At 40.2% G+C, this 21,192-nt stretch overlaps 2 protein-coding genes across 7 annotated transcripts in view; both read left to right on the plus strand.

Annotated features, from left to right (window-relative positions):
- Positions 1–238: 238 nt before the first annotated feature.
- On the plus strand, positions 239–5,433 carry LOC108443175 (zinc finger protein 239-like). The gene is made up of 2 exons (XM_037531629.1): positions 239–333; positions 3,147–5,433. Exon 2 carries the CDS (start codon positions 3,149–3,151, stop codon positions 4,232–4,234), a length of 1,086 nt encoding a protein of 361 aa, XP_037387526.1. The 5' UTR covers positions 239–333; positions 3,147–3,148; the 3' UTR covers positions 4,235–5,433.
- A 5,590-nt stretch (positions 5,434–11,023) lies between these two features.
- clip1a (CAP-GLY domain containing linker protein 1a) overlaps positions 11,024–21,192 on the plus strand; it is a 58,575-nt gene continuing 48,406 nt past the window's right edge. For all 6 annotated transcript variants that reach the window (XM_017723632.2, XM_017723634.2, XM_017723633.2 and 3 more), the window contains exons 1-3: positions 11,024–11,125; positions 19,675–19,930; positions 20,210–20,805. In XM_017723632.2, coding sequence (XP_017579121.2) covers positions 19,834–19,930; positions 20,210–20,805 — 693 coding nt within the window. In that variant the 5' untranslated portion in view covers positions 11,024–11,125; positions 19,675–19,833. The remainder of the gene's footprint in view (positions 11,126–19,674; positions 19,931–20,209; positions 20,806–21,192) is intronic.

Genomic DNA, 21,192 nt, shown 5'->3' on the forward strand with positions numbered 1-21,192 from the left:
CAGGAAACACCGCAGCGAGTGAAAGACTCCATACAAGTTATAATGTTCTTTTTTTCCTTTTGAGCTCTCAGAGAAGTGAAATGAGGAGTTTGGCGTGATGATGAAGGCGGGTTTGAAGGCGTGATTTAGAATGACGACCGTTCCGCCTCTTTCTGTGACCACGTGGTTCCAGTGTCAAACCAATTCAGGCCAGGCGGTGGCGCTCATTCTGTAACTACTGCTTTCTCCAACTGCACTAAAGCGGAGAAGCAGAAGGTTGTGTTGTGGTCAGCAGTCCAGTCCTCTGCGGATACAGTGTTGCTGGAGGAACAGAAACGAGGTGAATTGTTGAAGGTACGAAGCTGTCAGATAGATTTATGCTGCGTTCACGTGTTTGTGGTAGACGGACAACAGTAAACGGACAACAGATAGTATATTGTTTTCAGCGGAGCTGCGATGGAAAATTCTGCCACTGCAAACAGCGACGGTCCGCAGACCGCAGCGGTGAGCGGAACGATCCGGCAAGAGTTAACTCTTCCCAACTTTTGCCGTCGACGGCAGCGGTAAAACAAAACCGGATGTTGTTTTTTGGGAGCCATGAACGCCAAATGTCTGCTGTACAACAAAAATAAAAGAGTACAGAGCATCCTCCCGATTTTTCTCGCCTTACATAAACAATATACTTATCTAAAGCTTCTCTCTGATAATCAGCCACTTTCGCCGGCATCGCGGTCACCATGGCAACGTTTGCGCGTCTTTATGGTGCTGATGGTCGCGCACTGCTCTGAGGTGCACAATGACGGGTTTTTTTTTTTATCGCAAACGTGTGAATGCAGCATAACAATTATGATTCTTTCAATCTGAGATGAATAGCTTGATGAAGTGCAGCGTGATAAATCGTGCTTTACTATCTGGCAGTCTGCTGGATGAATGTAGATGAGGCACATGCCAGTGGAACGCTACCTACAGGAATGCATAGTACAAACAGTAAAGTTTGCTGGCGGAGAGATGTTGATCTGAGCTGTTTTTCAAGAAATATTAATGCTTCAGCATACAAAGACATTTTTAAAATGATATGCTTTGTGGCAGCAGTTTTGGGGAGTCCTTTTTTCTGTTCCAGCATGCCAGTACCCTTCTGCACAATCCGAGGTCCAAAAAGACATGGTTTGATGATGAACTGGAACATGAATGGCAAACCAGGCCTTCTTGTCTAACATAAGTGTTTGACCTCACAAAAGTTATTCTGATTAAATGGGCATACATTCCCTCAGACACACTCTAAAATCTTGTGGAAAGCTTTCCCAGGAGAGTGAATGCTGTTATAGCAGCAAAGAGAGGCCAGCTTCTTTTTAATGCCCATGGTTTTGGATTGGGAAATCCAGTAAGCTTGTATAGGTGTGGTGGTCAATTTTACACATACTTTTGGCCATACAGTATAGCAATATTATGCTGAAGATTGAACATGGTTCTTTCTTACCTATAATAAGCAGTGCTAAAAGCAGATTGTCCCTACACATTTTCACTGGGTAGTTGTTAGTTCTCAAATTCATTCGCATCAAGTGCAACCAGGTGAAAAATTTGGCTGTGCTGCACCACTAGTTAACATTAACAAGGTCTGAATTATTCTCTGGATTGTATTCTACCCTAAAATAGGTTGAACAGTTTAGAGGAAAGCTAACAACAAATTATCAGCGCTTAATGAGAGGAGATCATACCAGGAGGTTTGCTTCTGTGCTTAAATGTCACTTTTAGGGCTGTCCCAAATATAATTTTTTGGGTGGTGATGAGAAAGTCTTTCAGAAAATCTGGGGCACTATCCTCTGTAAAATTTGAATCTCGGTTACTTGCTTTACCTGCAAAGCGCTGCAGCTTCCACACCACAACTTTGCTATGTTTACCAGACCCGCTAGCCTCTCTTAGTGGCAGGCTAGGGGGTAGCAGCACAGTACATATATATATTTTACACATTGTAACAGTACAATGTATAAAAATATAAATAAAGTACAAGAATGTGCTGAATGTATTGTGGTGGCACCAAGCTTATAAATAGTTATTACTATTGTGCTACTATTGCTATTATAAAGAACAACTGGTGATGGCAGTAAACAATTTCGGACACTACGTCATATGGTTTTGCTCATTACTGTGTGACAGCAGATCCTGTCACATAAATTATAACAGTTTGACTGCACACATCAAAAGAGCTCAATTACATCTGTAATTCTAAAAGTCCTCAGCGACTGACTATGAAGGCAAATCCTTGGCAACAAAAGTTGCGATAGAGTTTGTAACTCGCTTTGCCATTTCCGAGTTAGGTGGAAGCTTTCACATCACTTTCTCGATAGTCCTCTGGTTGGCAGCAACTACAACTGGACAGAAAACGGATGGAGAAATGTAATTTGGTGTCTCATGTTTGTCGCATTTCCAAGACATTTTAGTGAGACACAACTTGCATATACTATGACTCCTGTTCAGGTCCTTTTTCCTTTCAACTTTATAGAAGACAAATTGCTTCCATACCCATACCCATTGGTAACATGTGGCTCTTTTACTGCTCTGGTGCAGCTTCACAGCAAAATTAGATTTTATACATAAAAATAAAATAATCCTCCTTTGCAGTAAAATAAAGCTCTGCTGATCATTCTAACACTGTTTTAACAGCAAATGATAACACTGCTAATTCATCACCTTTTAACCTTGAAGATTGGCATGGCCATATAGCAATGCAGACAGCGGTCTCACCTAGCTAGTAGCTAATGAAAAAGCAAAGAGAGAGAATTAAGATGAACATTGATCATTTGGGAACAAATGGAATTATTTGCATATATGAATAAGGCACAATTTTGGGCACAGCTTATGTTTTAGCTGTTAGCACCATAGATATGTGTACATATGAATTTATATCTGTGGTTAACGCTGGAGCATTTGTGTTTCTTTGCTGTGTTTAGTGCTGTTTTCAGCAAACTAAGAATAAAGCTAGAAAAAAACAAGCATATTCAAATACCAACATTAAAAACCAAATAAATATCCAAATAGTCATATATTCAGGTCAAGCCCTAGTCACTTTTCATGAGGTCACTTAATGTGATAGAACATTAGTATATAAGTTAAGCAAAAACTATATATTTTTAAATAAGTTTGTGTCTTTTTTCTTTTTCTTTTTCCAGAAATGAATGATGCCCTGTGTCAAGTCTTGGTTCACTTTCCTATACAGCTCGTATGTACCTCTGTAAACACATCAGAACATTCCACCAAGAGGAAAGATTTGCTAAAAGAGGTGTCCATAAGAAGCTCCAGTACTCCGCAAACATCATCTAGTGACCTCCACACCAACACATCTCGCATACAAACACAGAAATGCAGCAAGGAGAGAATTCACTGCTGCTCAGAGTGTGGAAAGAGTTTTAATCACCAAAGCCATCTCCAACGACACCAGCTCATTCACACAGGAGAGAAGCCGTATCACTGCTCAGAGTGTGGGAAGAGGTTTAATCAACAGAGTACTCTCAAAACACACCAGCACATTCACACAGGAGAGAAGCGGTATCACTGTTCAGAATGTGGGAAGAGTTTTAATCGACAGAGTCATCTCCAAGAACATGAACGCATTCACAAAGGAGAGAAGCCGTATCACTGCTTAGAGTGTGGAAAAAATTTTAGTCGTCAGAGTCATCTCCATCAACATCAGCGCATTCACAGAGGAGAGAAGCCGTATCACTGCTCAGAATGTGGGAAGAGTTTTACTCTACAGAGTAATTACCAACAACACCAGAGCATTCATAGAGGAGAGAAACCATATTACTGCTCAGAGTGTGGGAAGAGTTTTAATCGTCAGAGTCATCTCCAACAACACCAGCGCATTCACACAGGAGTTAAACCATATCATTGCTCAGAGTGTGGAAAGAATTTTGTTGTGCATAGTTCCCTCCAACAGCACCAGCGCATTCACAGAGGAGAGAAGCCATATTACTGCTCAGAGTGTGGGAAGAGCTTTACTATACAGAGTACTCTCAAAAAACACCAGCTCACTCACACAAGTGAGAAACCGCATCACTGCTCAGAGTGTGGAAAGAGCTTTACTCAACAGAGTAATCTCCAACGACACCAGCTCATTCATACAGGAGAGAAGCCATATCACTGCTCAGAGTGTGGGAAGAGTTTCAGACATTCAAAGACTGTGATAACACACAAATGCATAAGAGCAGTGGTTGAAATAGGCAGTAATGAATGTAACCATTACACATTCCAAGAGTAAAAGTCTAGCGAACAGTGCTTCCAGCGCAAATTTTAAAAATCCAGATAACTTTTTTTTTTTTGAGGGGAAAACCACTTATTATTGTTATGCTAGTTTTATAGCATGTGCATAAAATTACATAAGTTCCTGTGCTAAACACCAAATCAAACCTACAGCCCACACATCCAGTGCAAAGTGTTGTAATTCATATTCCCCTCTAACCCAGTTTTCAGAGTGAATTTCATTTATAATATAAGGTGAAAATAATCTTTACATACAGAAACTTTACATTCAATATGTGGTTGTTCACTTTCTAATGTAGCATATCTTAACTAGTATAGTGTTTCTGTTGCAATGATGGATGTTTTGACAAACATTCAACACTGTGGTTGGCTTCTTGAAGCCCTTTTTGCTTTTTTGATTCCTACGTGATAACTAGTTAATGCTTGTTGCAAAATGTTAATGTTCATTGATGGTGCCACTTTATCTTCCATTTTAAAACTGAGATGTTTTCTGTATGCTTTAAAGGACCTTTCATCTTGTATTATGATTCACTCATTTCCTTCATGATTGATGTATTCTTTTGTAGTTTGCGGTATTAATCTGTGTGATTATTTTTATGTTTTTTCCTTGTAAGACATGAATTCTTCATCTAAATGAGAATGGCTCCTATCTCTCCACTTCATATGATCATTGTTTATCTTCACAAGAACTGGTGACTCTAAAGCCTTGCCAACTAGCCTGGTGTGCCACTAAAACGATAACATCAGCAGACAGTTAGTACATAGATTAGTAAAGCAAATTCTTGTGTTGTAATATGTTAAAAGTGTTGTTATAGCATGGTATAGTATGGTTATAGCATTATTTTCATGCATATTTGAAAGGTAGAGGACAAGCTAAGGACAAGTTCAGCTTTCTTTGACCTGTTTTTGTCTGGTAGTTTTCTGAATAAATGGTACTGACATTTTTGGACTGTTTATTTTGGCCTACTATGATTCTTACAGCTTCTGTTCATTTATTTTTAAAATGGATTATAATCTTAATTTATGAACTTTGGGCCTCATTGACTAATATCTTCCTAAGTTTTTTCTTAAATGTGTTATTAGAAGGGTTCATTTAAAAAAAGTCTGTCCACACCATTGTGCTTGTGAGTGTATGTAGATTCAGTTTTTACCCTATAACAAATCCCAAATAAAAGAAAAAATCATTGGTGAATGTCATACATTTTGTGAACACTGTGTAAGTGGGTTTTAAGAAAAAATTTCTTCATGTTCTGGTGAGCTGGCAGGAGTGCTGACGGACATATTCAACCTGTCCTTGGCCCGTGCTGTGGTACCAAGCTGCTTCAAAACCACCTCCATCGTCCCGATACCCAAAAATTCCAAACCATCACGACTGAATGACTACCGCCCGGTAGCCCTCACCCCCATCATCACAAAGTGCTTTGAGCGGCTGGTCCTAGCACAGCTCAAATCCTGTCTCCCCCCCTCCCTGGACGCCCACCAATTTGCATACCGCCAGAACAGGAGCACAGAAGATGCAGTCTCCATAGCACTGCACTCTGTCCTCTAACACCTGGACAATAAAAATACCTCCATCAGGATGCTGTTCGTAGACTTCAGTTCAGCATTCAACACAGTCATCCCCTCAAAACTCATCACAAAACTCACAGACTTGGGTATTAGTTCCCTCATGTGCAACTGGTTACTGCACTTCCTGACCAACCGACCCCAACATGTCCGGTGGGACAACCACTGCTCATCCACCATCACCATAAACGCCGGTGTACCACAAGGCTGTGTGATGAGTCCCTTCCTCTACTCCCTCTTCACCCATGAGTGCAAGCCTGTCGATGGTTCCAATACCATCATTAAGTTTGCAGATGACATCACGGTGCTTGGCCTCATCAAAAACAACGATGAGACAGCCTATAGGGAGGAGGTGGATCGTCTGGCTGAGTGGTGCGACACTAACAACCTTCTGCTCAACGCTGAGAAAACTAAGGAGCTCATTGTGGACTTCAGAAGGAATGCTGACCCACATCCACCCATCCACATCAAGGGGACGGCAGTGGAGCGTGTGAACAGCTTCAAGTTCCTTGGTGTCCACATCTCCAAGGATCTCACCTGGACGACCAGCTGCTCCAAGCTGGTAAAGAAGGCTCACCAGCGCCTCTTCTTTCTGAGGAGGCTGAGGATGAATCACCTGTCCTCAGACATCCTGGTGAACTTCTATCGCTGCACCATTGAGAGCATCCTGACCAACTGCATCACAGTATGATACAGGTGCTGCTCTGCCTCAGACCGGAAGGCGCTGCAAAGGGTGGTGAAAGCTGCCCAGCGCATCATCGGTGCACCACTTCCTGCCATAGAGGACATCTACAGGAAGCGGTGTCTGAAGAGGGCTGGGAAAATCACCAAAGATCCCAGTCACCCAGCACACAGACTCTTCACCCCCCTGCCCTCTGGTAGGCGCTACAGGAGCCTCCGGACTAAGACCACCAGGTACCGGAATAGCTTCTTCCCAACAGCTGTCACACTCCTGAACTCTGCCTCCTGACATCTAAATAGCAATGGACTGTACACACAGACTTACACACCACTCAACACCACTTACCGGCACTTACATCTGCTGTATATACTGCCCATTATTGTATATACTGTGTAAATACTCTACCTGTTCATAAGTACATACTTATCCCCCTTCATATTTATAACCTGTTCATAGTACTTTATACCCCTTCATTTTTATAACCTGTTCATAGTACTTTATACCCCCTCATATTTATAACCTGTTCATAGTACTTATACCCCTCATATTTATAACCTGTACATTCTTGTTTATAACCTGTATAACCCCCTTCATGTTCATATCCCCTCATATTTTTTTAACCTGTATATACTATACTTACTGTACATTGTAAGATATATATTTATATTGCTGCTAAGCACTTCTGGATGGATGCAAACTGCATTTCGTTGCTTTGTACCTGTGACATAAGCAATGACAATAAAGTTGAATTCTATTCTATTCTATTCTATTCTATTCTACCTGTGCTGAACTGGCTGTAAAACATAATCACATAGGTTTGGCATAATTTAAAAACAAAAATCCTTCAAGGTCTTTAAGGACTCATGATTAAGGTGCTACTGATTTAAGGTAAACTTATCTGCACAGGGAATTACTGGCAATTATTAAATCAACAAAAATTCTTTCTAAATATTTACATGTTTACAAATTAAATCAGATGACCCACTTACTGTCACTCATTCCATTTCCACTTCTCTCCTGATATTGTACTTTTGTCTTCTTACCAACCTAATGCACACTGGTTTAAGCTAAACCAGCTGTGTTGCTGAAGGTCTGGGCAGTGTGCAAATATGGAGCTGGGGAGGAACCAGACCTTCTTCCCTTCATATGGGAATGTGAGGGGTTTTTAGCTGTGTGCACAAGGCTGTTTTCATTAGATCCTTTGTAGCAGAGGATTATAAGTCTGAAGCAGACATACACTTTAGGGACCGCAGGCAAGGAAATCATGAAGGTATAAGGGATTTCATTTTTTTTAGTATTTTTAGAGGCTTGCAAGTTTGCTAAGGGGGAAAGTTGTGGATGAGTTGGTGAGAGTGGTAATGTTAATAGAGACAAACTAATGTCACTGTTTGCTGCTGACAATTTCCAGAACCACCAGCTCCCTGCAGAGCACTTGCCAACAGTTTTTGAGGGGAAACATGAGAATTTTTCCACTGAAAGCGACTCTGAACAGCATCAACTTTAAAGCACAAACAACTTTCAGTGTAAGAGTTGTCAACAGCACTGAAATGCCAACACAAAGATATTTCTCTATATGGCAGTTTATTTTGTCCCTCCTAATTGCACAAACCCATGTTTCCTCACCTCACTGTCAGCTGAGAGTCCGAATTGTGCTCTTTCTAGCCATTTCGGGTGTGTTCAGTTGTTCTGCCGTCACTGCAGTCAACAGTTTTCATGGCAATGACAAATGCAGAATCTGATGTGCATCTGCAGTCACAGCCTGCTTCAGAGTCTGGCCAAACAGGCTGCAGGTCAAATCAGCAATTTAATTCAATATCTCGTTTTGTATTGGCACAAATACAAAACTAAGGTTTGTGTGTATAAAGCTTGTTGTTTCCCAGCATTGCGTCACTTGTTACTTGGCAGAGCAGAGTGATGCAGTTTTGGTGTGAAAGAGCTGTGCTGTTATCACAAATATCAGCACAGTTAGAATGCTTCTTAGCCAGATTGTAAGGTTGGAACTATCCGTTGTATAAGTAAAAATGATATATGTATTTCAAAAAGGGGGGTCTTAATTTTTGCACCAATTTGCTGAACATATCTGGTAAAAAGACACCTTTTAAAGCCACTGTAGTTTATTATGATTATTTATCATACTCATGATTGATATGGCATGTAAACATTATCAGTGCATTTAAGCCAGAATATGTCATAACAAGTGTAATTATATATGTACACAGGCTGCTAGCCTTATTGATGTGTTGTAGAGAAGCCTGCAGGCACTGACACAAGTGTACATCATTCTTTTACACCCATAAGCTATTGTGTGAAATCATGTTGCATTTAGAGATAATTAATTAAAAATCCTCACATCATATCACTTTTAGCAAAACAACACCTAAAGTAGAAAAGTGAGAGAAAAAGCACAGAGGAGAGAAAAGAATGTGAAAAACAGCAGAAAGGAAGGTGAAAGTGTGAAACTGAATCAGAGGACAGACTGAAAGGTGGTAATGAAAGCAGATTGATTCAGGGAGGAAGAATATGGAAAAATACAGACAGCAGATTGAGTTAAAATCAACATCTCACAAGTAAATACACCCACCTAACGGAACCTGGACCACCCACTGCAAAAAACACCTGCCATTTTCAACACCTGCAAACAGACAGGAAGAACACATTCTACAGCACATATTCACAAATAAAGGATTTCTAACAGATCAGAAATCGCAGAAGAAGCACAGTTTTAACAGAAACCTCCAACATCTCCAGATCAAATCCATCTTCAGCTCCAAACTCAACATAAAACACAACAATCTGCTTATTAGTAGAAGAAATTCAACAAGTAGATACATTTCTCTCCAATTGACAAATTGGTCTCCAATTGATAGAAACTGCTCACTCAGGACAACACAATCACGTCAGTCCAACTGGGATCCCAAATGGGAACTTTTCTCACAATAACAACTTCTGGACACAAAGCACTAATTTTCAATGAATAAAATTATGAATATACAAACATTTCAGTTGAAAATGATCAGAACACTTAACCAGGAACAAAATGTACAAGATGGGTTTTGTAGACTCAACTGCATTCAAAGCATAATAGGGGGAAATCTCCCACTTAAGAACAATGTCTATTTACTGTGAAGCTAAATCATATGTATGTAAAGTTTGTCACGAACAGGATGATGATGCATAAACCTACATACATTTGGGGCAATATGTCTCAAATGGGAGCCTGTGGTAAGAAGCAGAGATGTCAGCTGGGTACGTAAAGATCTGGGGCTTAATTCAATGTAAAATTGTTTTGATGTTTCATCAAAATTCAGACTCATGCATTTAATCCCTTGCACTCTCATCTCTCGCTTTTAAGGAGCAGGAGAAGATTCAGGGATAGTAAAAAAAAACAGGCTACAGCCCCCAAAAGCACCCCTGGTAAGAAGCTCCCCTGAGTTTACTTCAAATTATCATTAAAGGTTTACAAAGAATATAATTTGCTACTTACATAGTACAGTGCCCTGTAATACATGAAAAATACTGAGCAGGACCAGTTGATCTTGATTTTGGATTGAGATTCCAGGAGGTGTTCATTATTCACTCACAAAGACCGCTCAGTGACATTTGTGTCTCTCAGATGGCACTGCATTAAAAAAAAAGTGAATACTGTGACAAACTGTTGTCAATAAACGCTGTTCAGATATGTACAGCAGAAGCAGTATGTCCAGAAACCCTGACAATTTCTCTAGGCTCAATCTCATCTGAAATGGACTAACGCACAGTGGAAGTGTTCCCCAGGCTCAAAGAAGAAGACCATCCAGAGAGTAACCCATGTTAAGCTCAAAAGCCAGGGTCTGTCAAAGATATATACAAATTTTGGAGAAACATGTTGTCTTTTAGACACTTTTTTTAGGGATATACATAAGTCGCATTCTGTGCATGTTACAAAGGCATGGGCTGTGTAATCAAAGTGCCTAGAAAACAGTCCATACCTCTCTCCCATTAAAAATGTGTGTTGCATTAACAAGCTTGAAATATTGTAATGAAGGCCCCACTACAGTTGCGCAACTGATGCATGTAAGCATGTAATAGAAGAATGGCCAAAACAAATATTATTCATTTTTCAGAAGTGAATATACTGGAAGAACGGCAAAAAAATTGCTTTCATCACTGGGTCAATTGTCTTAAGTCCTCATACAATATGTAACTGTTGTTACAAGGGAAAGTGATGTAATACAGAAGTAAACATGTTGCAAAATTGTGGAAAAGAAAAGAGTTTTTGTACTGCTTCAAATTTATACAAGCCACACTAAGTTTACCAAATCCCTGTTTTCTGTTTTTATTAGCATTTCACATTCTGTGCCAAATTTTTTTGAATTGAGGTTTGCATGTGTATTAATATGTGCATGTTATTTTTACTGTAAAAATAAATGTTTATCTCACAATCCACTACTGAATTCGTATAACTCTCAAATTATCGATACATATTTAGTTTATAAGTGTACGGTTTACATTTACATACATAAGCAGCGTCAATGTAGCTTCAGGAAGCTCTGTGGACTACGTCACGACTGAACTCCTCTTAAATCCTCACAAGTACACGAAGTCAGGGGGATTAGTTCTGTTCCTGGGCTCCGGGCTACTGCTGTGCTCTGTACACTGCAGGTAAACACATGCCCTCATTATCCGATACAGACAGACCTGGCAATATACAAGAGATATACTGAGGGACAGACTGTTTTCTAGGCGCTTAGATAAAAGGGAACCGGTAGGTTAACGCTAGCTAGCAGCTCGAGTACGTAAATTTTAACGCTAGCTTACCGCCTAGCTGGACACGTTAGCTGTATTGAGACCGCTCTGTCCTCTCACAGGTCGCTCTGTAGCTTTTACCAATAACTATGGTTGGGCGTTTAGTCCTGTGTCTGTAGTTCGAGAGCGAAATTGTGTTGTTTGTATGCTTGGACTGCGGTTTTAGCCTTATTTTAGCCAGTCGTCCCTGTAGCATACGTAGCCAGCAACCGCTAGCTAGCAGGTTAGCCGGTTGGAGATGACATTGCGGGAAAGTGGAGGTTCTCAGACCTGTGGAATGTCAACACGCTTTATTTAGACTGGCTGTTGAACTTCGGCGCTCTCCGTAACCAGAAAGGCATTTGTTGCTTAAAAGCGGGTCAAACCTCTGCGAGGTGGTGTGTAAAGGTGTAAGAGTCGCTTTGCCATAATGCAACATACTGATAAAAAGCTTATACTCATCAGCGAATCCTGCTTTTTGACGTACTAAGTCAACTAGCTAACTATTATTCGGTATCAGAACAAGTTTTAGCACTAACTGCAGTAATTAGATACTTAACCAAACTCCTGTCTTTACTTCAGGGAGTTATGTGTTTCGTATGCCTCGCGTTGTTTTAGAGCCTGGGGTGGGGAACTGCTGGACCTTGAGGGCTGGATTCCTGCGCAGTTTGATGACTTTCCCGCTCAAGCTTACGTGATTCAGCTCATCATTTAATTGTCAACTTTGTTGTAATGTTAGAGCAGAGAAATAATCAAAATGTGCCGATCTCCTGCCCTAAGGTCCTCGTGTAGAGCGGACCCTCTTTAAAGGATTAAAAAAAACCATACTTCATTACTTCCTCATTTTATGAGGACTGCTGCTAATAAACACAGCTTGATGACATCGTTCAGAAGTCCTCTACAGCGAACTGTACACGTGTTTGGAGTCTCAAGGGACCCCAGCTATTAAACATGGCTAAGTGCAAGGAGTTTCCATACTTAAATGATCTTGTTTTGGTGTTGAGAGCTTACTGGTGCTGCAGAATACTTCAAAACATGACGAGTAACATTTTAAAGGCTAGTTTTAGGCAAGATAATTTTGTAAAGCTTTGGTTTGGATTTTCTGATTGTTGGCTATTAACTAGGTCAAAAGAAGGAAAACAGGAATGTAAGGCAGAAGCAGTATGTCCAGAAACTGCATCTCTCCCTGTTCCTTCTCTTCTCTCCAGCCTTTGGGTTGTCGGGTTGTCTGTTACCCTAAACAGTGAAGAAGTAAATTCAGTCTCTACAAAACATGAGGGCTCTTCTTAATTAGCTTTAGATGACTTTGGACTGTTAGAACAGGCCAAATACACATTAATAGCATCTTATGCTCCAAAGCTGCAACTGAAACCCTGTTCACATCTAAGGTAAGGATGTCTTTCTCCGAAACTAATTTGACCTGAGGCTTGATAATCATTTTAGTTGAACTAGGGGAAAATACAAAACACTGTGTTGGTCAGAGATTCCAGAGTGAAATGGATAGACCCTGCTTTCACTTTCTATAGCTGATTCAAGTAATTCTGTCAAAGGATACAGCACTTTCATTAATAAGGTTTGCTTTTTTTGGCAAGAAAGTGAACTCACTGTTGAAGGAATTTGTAGGTAGTATTATTGAAGTTTTTTTTTTCTTCAGGTAACCTCTGTGTTTTACTGCTCTGCTGTAATGATAGGTATGCTCAATTTGTTGAGGTGTAACAGTACCCACAGCTCACCATTCTGTCAAGTAATGATGCTGAATTTGCAGTTTGATATTTGACTGATCACTGAGAAAAGCCTGGACATGCTCCTCCTTACTGAAACATGGCCACTGCTGTTGTTAACATATCGCCCTCCTAAATCTCCTGCTAATAACTTTCTACCTGAGCTGAATGAATTACTCATTTTAGCCTCATCTATGTCACCTACTATTATGTTGCTTGGTGACTTTAATATTCATGTCGACACCAGCTGTACACTCTCCACCGAACTCTGCAGTATTTTTGAATGTTTTGGACTGATTCAGCTTGTTGATTTCCCAAAACATTCATGGTCACACACTTGACCTGCTCTGTACCCATGGTTTAAATGATGTTTCAGTTTCTGGTTCCATTGTTGGTTTCTCTGACCACAAGCTCATTGAGTGTGGTCTTGGTTTAGGCCCCCTAAATCCTACAAGAAATCTACTATTTCTTTTCATAACATTACCTCTTTTCCCACGAACACCTTCTCCAAACCTCTTCTCTTTCTGATCTTACTCAGCTGTCCTCTCCTGAAGAATTTCACATGCTACAATGAAACTATCTCTGAAATACTCAATACTCTTGCTCCTCTTAAGACTAGACGTGTTCCTGCTGTTTGTACTTCACCATGGTACATTCCAGAACTTAGAATCATGAAAGTTAAAGTTAGGCGTTTAGAGCGTCTGTACAAGAAAACTGGTCTTTCCCTTCATTTCTCACTTTTTACTGAGCAGGTTTCCATCTATAAAGCTGTATTAAACACTTGCCCACTCCTCTTTCTATTCTGATCTTATAAACTCTGGCAGTCACAGGCCTAAAACTCATTCATACTATAAACAAACTTCTTCAGCCCCCTTCACCACCCACCTTGAACTCCTCTTTCCAGTGTCAAGTATTTTTGTTTTTTTTTTCTGAATAAAATGAATAAGATCTATCTGCATTTCTCTGTAGCTACCCCCATTTCTTTTTCTCAGGCCTCTGTTTCACTCTCACCTGATAATTGTCTCTCTGTTTTCTCCCCTGTAAACCTTTCCACCGTGTTTGAGATTATTTCCAAATCCTCTACTTGTACATCTCAACTACGTCCTGCTCCTACAGCTACTCTTAAGTCTGCTTCCTCTGTTATTGCACCACTCATAGCTCATATGATTAATCTATGCTTTTCATTAGGCACTGTTCCTCCATCTCTCAAAATAGCTGCTGTCTCTCAAATCCTAAAGAAACCTGGGTTGGACCCATCCTCACTAGCCAGCTACAGACCTATCTCCAATTTCCCTTACTTAGCTAAAGTTATGGGAAGAGTTGTAGCCTCTCAGCTGCATGACTTTCTATCCTCCAGTAACCTCTATGAGCCGTTTCAGTCTGGTTTTCACACCCTAGACCATACTGAGTCTGCCCTTGTTAAAGTTGTAAATGACTTGCTGCTGTCTACAGATGCTGGATTTCTTAGCAGCTTTCGACACCGTTAACCATAATATTCTTAGATCTAGACTGTCATCTGTTGGCATTACTGGCCTTGCCCTTCAGTGTATTAAATGTATTCATCAGTACATTTCTATGGGCTCCCACAAATCTGGTATTGATCGTGGTGTACCCCAAGCATTTGTCCTTGGCCCTCTCCTGTTTATCATTTGCATCTCCCTTCTCGGTCAGATCATTTGCAACCATGGTTTTAACTTTCACTGCTACGCTACTGATATTCAAATTTACGTCAGCACTACCTCCATCTGTGCCTCCGCCCAGGCTTTCAGGTCTTGTGTCAGAGATTTGAACGATTGGTTGCAAACTATCTGAAACGTAACGCTGATAAAACCAAGGTTCTGTTAGTTGGATCTAAAACCTCACTTTCCCAGGTATTGAATTTTTCAGTTAACATTGATGGTGTCGATATTAAGCCAGCCCAATTTGTTAAGAACCTTGACTGTCTTTTTGATTCATCTCTTACTTGCAAGTCTCACATTAAGCTCATAACTAAAACTGCATTTTACCATCTGCGTAACACTTGAGCTCACTGCCTCCTTGAGCAAGGCACCTAACCCCCAACTGCTCCCCGGGCGCTGCGGATTGGGCTGCCCTCCACTCCGGGGATGTGTGCTCACTGCCCCCTAGTGTGTGCATGCTCACTAGAGTGTATGTGGTGTTTCACTTCACGGATGGGTTAAATGCGGAGGTGAAATTTCCATGTTGTGGGACTAATAAGGGTCACCTTAATCTTAACTTAACATCCAAAACTCAGCAGCCAGGGTTCTTGCCTCCACCAAGCGCACAGCTCATATCACTCCAGTTCTTCGACATTTGCATTGGCTTCATATTAGTTGTAGGATCAAGTACAAAATCCTTCTTCTTACCTTCAAGTCTTAACATGGTCTGACTCTGACATATTTCTGATCTCATTTCTTTATACTGCCACTCTCGTCCCCTCCGATCTTCTAATCCTGGATTCCTCACAGTTCCCTCAACTAGACTTTCTACTATGGGTGGCAGATCTTTCAGTGTTGCTGCCCCCAAACTCTGGAATTCTCTACCTTCCACTCTTCGTAATTGCTCTTCTCTGTCTTCCTTCAAATATCTGTTAAACCTTCTTTTTTTTTTCTCTCTGTAGTATTACATTTTTTTTTTGATGTAACGCGTCGTTGGGTTTATGAAAGGTGCTATATAAATTGAAATAATAATAATAATAATAATAATAATAATAATTATTATTATTATTATTATTATTATTATTATTATTATTATTTGATATTCTCATTATTTTGAACAAATTTGGAAGAAAGAAAATGTATCTGTGTTTCAAAGTTTGCTAATGGCACTGTAGCAGTGAGCTGGGATGACTGCTGGAATCTGTCGTATTACAACTGGATTAAGTGTACCTGGGTACTGTAATAGGAAAAACAGTCCAGTCTGAATGTGAATTTCTGTAAGTTAATGCCAGAATTAATTCAGCTCAAATTACCTTTTATGCTTTGCTGAATCCTGAGCTCTTTCAGTAGGAATTAGTACTGTTTGACTTGGCCTTATGGTGATGTAATAAAATCTAGAGGACACACACACACCCACACACACACCCCATCTAAACCACTTATCCTGCTGGGTCGCAGGAGCGTGCTGTAACCTGTCCCAGTTGTCACTGGGCAGAAGGCCTAGATGTACAATTGAGGCCAAAATTCAAGCCTGTCCATTAGGAGTTTTAATATTTTTTTTTCCTCCATTCAGACAGTGCTGTAAAGCTACTAATCTGAGCCCAGAACCATCCATCTGTACCCTCGTTGAATACTTGTGTCCATTTTGCTTTGTGTAACACCAAAGGAGGAGGAATGCTGAAGATCCTGTGGCAATTGTGTGTGATCAGTCAGTGGTCTACTTTGTTTCCAGCTCAGTCTATACATGCAATATAATAACCCACACACTCATGTAATTCAAGTACCCTTTATTATGTCCTTCTACATTTGTATATAGATATCATTTATACTCCCTTACACCCTTTTTGCGGATGCTTAAAGGATGTAGATGTAGAGAATGTGCTAACTGATTTTCACTTAGAACATGACCAGTACATATCATTTGACTGATGGTGTTTAGATTTTTGCATAGTACATTGAAAAATGTCTGATATCTGTACTGGCCCATGTTTCTGTATCAGTTGCTAAGATGAAACAAAATATAAGGAGCATCAGAGTAGTCTTTGAGCAAACTGAAAACTGTTGGTCTTGGGTTCTTAAAAAAGGCCATTGTGTTAGTACTCATTTCACAAACACAATATATTTGGTTAACACATGTCAGCAGGAAATCGCCCAACGTCTTTGTAAGCTTTTCTGCAGTGATGTGTCCATGGCACTGCCTTTTTTTTATGCTTCACAGTAGAAAACATGTGATGTCGGCCCACCCTTTGCAGGTATAACAGCTTCAGCTCTTCTGGGAAGGCTTTCCACGAGGTTTAGCAGTGTATTTATGGGAATTTTTGACCATTCTTCCAGAAGCGCATTTGTGAGATCAGACACTGATGTTGGACAAGAAGTCTCCACTTTAATTCATCTAATTCTATCAGGTTGAAGTCGGGACTCTGTGCAGGCCAGTCAATTTTTTCCACACCAAACTTGCTCATCCATGTCTTTATGGACCTTGCTTTGTGCACTGGTGCACAGTCATGTCGGAGCAGGAAGGGGCCATTCCCAAACTGTTCCCACAAAATTGGAAGCATGAAATTGTCTGAAATCTCTTGGTCTGCTGAAGCATTAGGAGTTCCTTTCACTGGAACTAAGGGGCTGAGCTCAACTCCTGACAATCAGCACCACACCATAACATCCCCTCCACCAAACTTTACACTTGGCAGAAATGCATTTAGAAAAGTACCGTTCTCCTGGCAACCGCCAAACCCAGACTTGTCCTTCGGATTGCCAGACAGAGAAGTGTGATTAGTCACTCCAGAGAACACGTCTCCACTGCTCTAGAGTCCAGTGGTGGCACTTTACACCACTGCATTCCACGCTTTCCATTGCACTTAGTGATGTAAGGATGCAGCTGCTCGGCCTTGGAAACCCATTCTATGAAGCGCTCTACACTGTTCTTGAGCTAATCTGAAGGCCACATGAAGTTTGGAGTTCTGTAGTGATTGTCTCTGCAGAACATTGGCGACCTCTGTGCACTATGTGCCTCAGCATCTGCTGGCCCTGCGCTGTCATTTTACGTGGCCTACCACTTCGTGGCTGAGCTGCTGTCGTTCCCAATCGCTTCCACTTTAAGGAAATTTCACGACTGGACTTGTTGCACAGGTGACATCCTCTCACAGTACCATACTGGATTTCGCAGAGCTCCTGAGAGCGATCTATTCTTTCATAAATGTTTGTAGAAGCTCTCTGCATGCCTAGGTTGTTATACACCTGTGGCCAAGGAAGTGATTAGATCACCTGAATTCAAGTATTTGGATGGGTAACTGCATACTCTGTGCTAATGGGATATGTTAACTATGTTTGTATTAGTCTTGAATTAAGCTGCTTTCTGATTCTGAAGTCACCTCAGGATTGCATATAAATCCCCTAATGACTTGCAGCTACATTCCCTTGCTATGTACTTGTTGTTTGTCTGAAAATAACTGAAAATAATTCTCATGTAGCTTTTTAATACACTGTTATTGTTAAACATGTTTACAACACCACAGACTGCCTGAGCTATTTGCAGTGTTGCATGTCTCTCAGACAGGCTGTAAAAAGGATGTCACACTCCAGTCCTGTAGAGTTTCATGTTTGTCCAGCTTTAACACGCTTAGTTCAATGAATGGTTTGTTGCTTGGCTGAGGTGGGTTTTTTTTTTTTTTTTTTTTTTTTTTTTTTTTTTTTTTTTTTTTTTGAATGAGGTCTTTTGAAACAGGGATGTGACCTTGATGAGGGACATTTCCCATTGGACAGTTTTAACTTTAGGCTTGAAGAGAAAGCTGTTGCAGCTTTGTTCATGAGCATGGTTTTTATGTTTTAAGAGGCTATTTAAAAAAAAAAATCACAGCAAAGATGAATGAATAGAAGTTTAGGAATGTTCTACACAGACTGCTATCTGTGCTGGTAGGAAATTCTTGGATGACTGTTCTGAAGCTTTGTTGACATCAGATCCCAAAATCAGCAAAAAACTTAAAAGGTAATAAGTAGTTTGTAAGGCTGTTATTTTGACACCGTTCCTTGTGTTGTATTAAATTTAAGAAGTGACTGGTTACTACTCCGCTCATCAAGTGTCTGATGCTGATGACCAGAACTGATATTAAAATCTCCTAAATGGATATTCACTTGAATTAATTGAAAATCTTGGATGTTAATTTTACTGACTTATCAACATTTCTGCCAATTCAGTTGTTAAGATATAAACAAAGTCATTTGGGATGTTTTGATGTCAAATGTACAGTTCTAGAGAACATTGTGGTAATAGGAACCAGTCATACAAAGCATTTAATGCGTTTAAAGTCGAGTGTGCGCTACATCATTTTAGCCCTGATTTTCCAGTCACAGATAGTGTGTAGATCTGCAACATCTAGCTCAGCTTAGTGACAAATTGCTGCTTATCTGTGACACTGCAATGTGTGAATAGTTGAGCGACATGATTTTCCCAGCCAGTGAGATGAATAAAGCTCCCTCAAACTTTTTTTAGTATTTTATATTAAAAAGGTAATGAATACATTGCTTCATGCTTAAGACATTGTTTTATGATTGTTTGGCCCATATATATATATATATATATATATATATATATATATATATATATATATATATATATATATATATATATATAAAAAATTTTTTTTTTTCCTTTTTTCCAATGTTTGCTGCTCGGCCTAGGGAAGATTAAAAAAAAAAATTGTCAGTTTATGCTTCTGCTGCATGAGCTACAAATAGAATATTTTGTAGACATTGTGACCTGTGGTTCTTGTCACCATCAAGAAGTTTGTGTTCCCATATTTTTACAATGCACCATTTTGCATAAAATCATTTATTTATAACTCAGCAGTTGAATCATGCAAGAATTCCTCTTTAAATCTGTTATTCAATGTTTGCTGTTTGGCCTAGAGAGAAGATTAAAAAATGTTTATGCTGCATGAACTGTGTAACTTCACACATTCATCATTTCTTCTCAATTGTTATAGTAGTCTGTGTGTGTGTGTGGTGTGTCAGCTTGCAAATTTTTTTTTTCTTTTTCTTCTTTTTACAGAGTCGTTCTATGAGCAGCACTGCTTTTCTCACCCTTTTCACTTTTTTGTTTATTATTGTGGTCCTTTTAAAACAGTAAAAGCAGTGCTGATCTTTGTGAAACTGGGTCAATGTTTTGTGGTAAAGCAAAGCCATCTGACAAGGAATAAACAGAGGAACCATGAGCACAGCCAAGCCCAGTGGGCTTAAAGCCCCAAGCAAGATTAGCAGACCTGCTGGGGCTGGGGCTGGGTCTGGGACCACCAAAACGTCTCCAAGTAAGTACCCTCAACTTTTCAGTACCTATAATTTACTTAATGCCTTGGTGCAATGATTTGTCTTCATTGCCCATCGTTACTTGTTGACAGATTATTCTGGACTGCAACTACAAAAATCATTTTGTTTAAAAATATGAATACAAACAGATTTAAATTGAGGTATTAACATATTAGCTTAATTTGATGTAGCTGAATTAGCACAGCAGATAACATCTAGATTGCCATGGGCAGTGAAAATGTTAAGATGTATGTGTGTTTTGTTTTATTTTTTAAATATAGGTGGTCCCAAAGCAGTTCCACGAGACAAAGCTACAAATGATGAGAAGGATGCATCTGAAGAGTTCAAGGTTGGAGACCGTGTGTGGGTCAATGGCAACAAACCAGGCTTTATTCAGTTTCTAGGAGAGACGCAATTTGCTCCAGGACAGTGGGCTGGCATCGTCCTGGATGAGCCTATTGGAAAGAACGATGGCTCTGTGGCAGGAGTGCGATACTTTCAGTCAGAGCCATTGAGGGGTATCTTCACACGGCCCTCTAAGCTTTCTCGTACTGAGGGAGAGGCCAATGGGACGATGACAGCACCTACTTCACCAACCCCTTCCACCTCGGCGCCAACGCCTGCTCCATCAACCACCTCAGCGCCAACGCCTGCTCCATCAACCACCTCGGCGCCAACACCTGCTGCATCAACCACCACAGTGTCAGCGCCTGCTCCATCAACCACCACTACCACCAAAACAGCAGCCACGCCTACAAAACCTGACACGTCAACTTCAAACCTCACTCGCTCAAACAGTGAGTCAGTGTCCAACCTGTCAGAGACTGGCTCAGTGAAGAAAGGCGAACGAGAGCTAAAGATGGGCGATCGTGTGCTGGTGAGAATGTTGAAACAAAACTGGTCCAGAAAGGCCAAAGTATTCATTCATATAAAGTATAGTTGCTGTTCTTTTGAACATCTAGGCATTTTTCAGTTTCTAGTGCCCTTATCTGATAATCCCATTAGGTGTTGGCAAGTTCTTTTGACTGATGACTGCAGACATTAATTGATGATTGATTGTTAAAGCATAAAATCAAGAGCATTGGCTATCAAAATATAAGTCTTAAAGATGTAGTTCTGATTATGAGTTTTGATTGGGTAAGGCCTCCAGTCGTATTGGGATATGTGATAAATGCACAACTATGGGTGTGCACATCAGCTGAATTTTGTATTGCTGCAAGATATTTAAAAACTTTCTTGTCTGCACTGTGGAATGTAGTACTGA

The sequence above is a fragment of the Pygocentrus nattereri genome, chromosome 20 (genome assembly GCF_015220715.1).
Source record: "Pygocentrus nattereri isolate fPygNat1 chromosome 20, fPygNat1.pri, whole genome shotgun sequence".
NCBI lineage: Eukaryota > Metazoa > Chordata > Actinopteri > Characiformes > Serrasalmidae > Pygocentrus > Pygocentrus nattereri.

What these genes read in the sequence shown, in the direction of transcription:
- LOC108443175 (XM_037531629.1), top strand. Translation starts at nt 3,149, where the DNA reads ATGAATGATGCCCTGTGTCAAGTCTTGGTTCACTTTCCTATACAGCTC.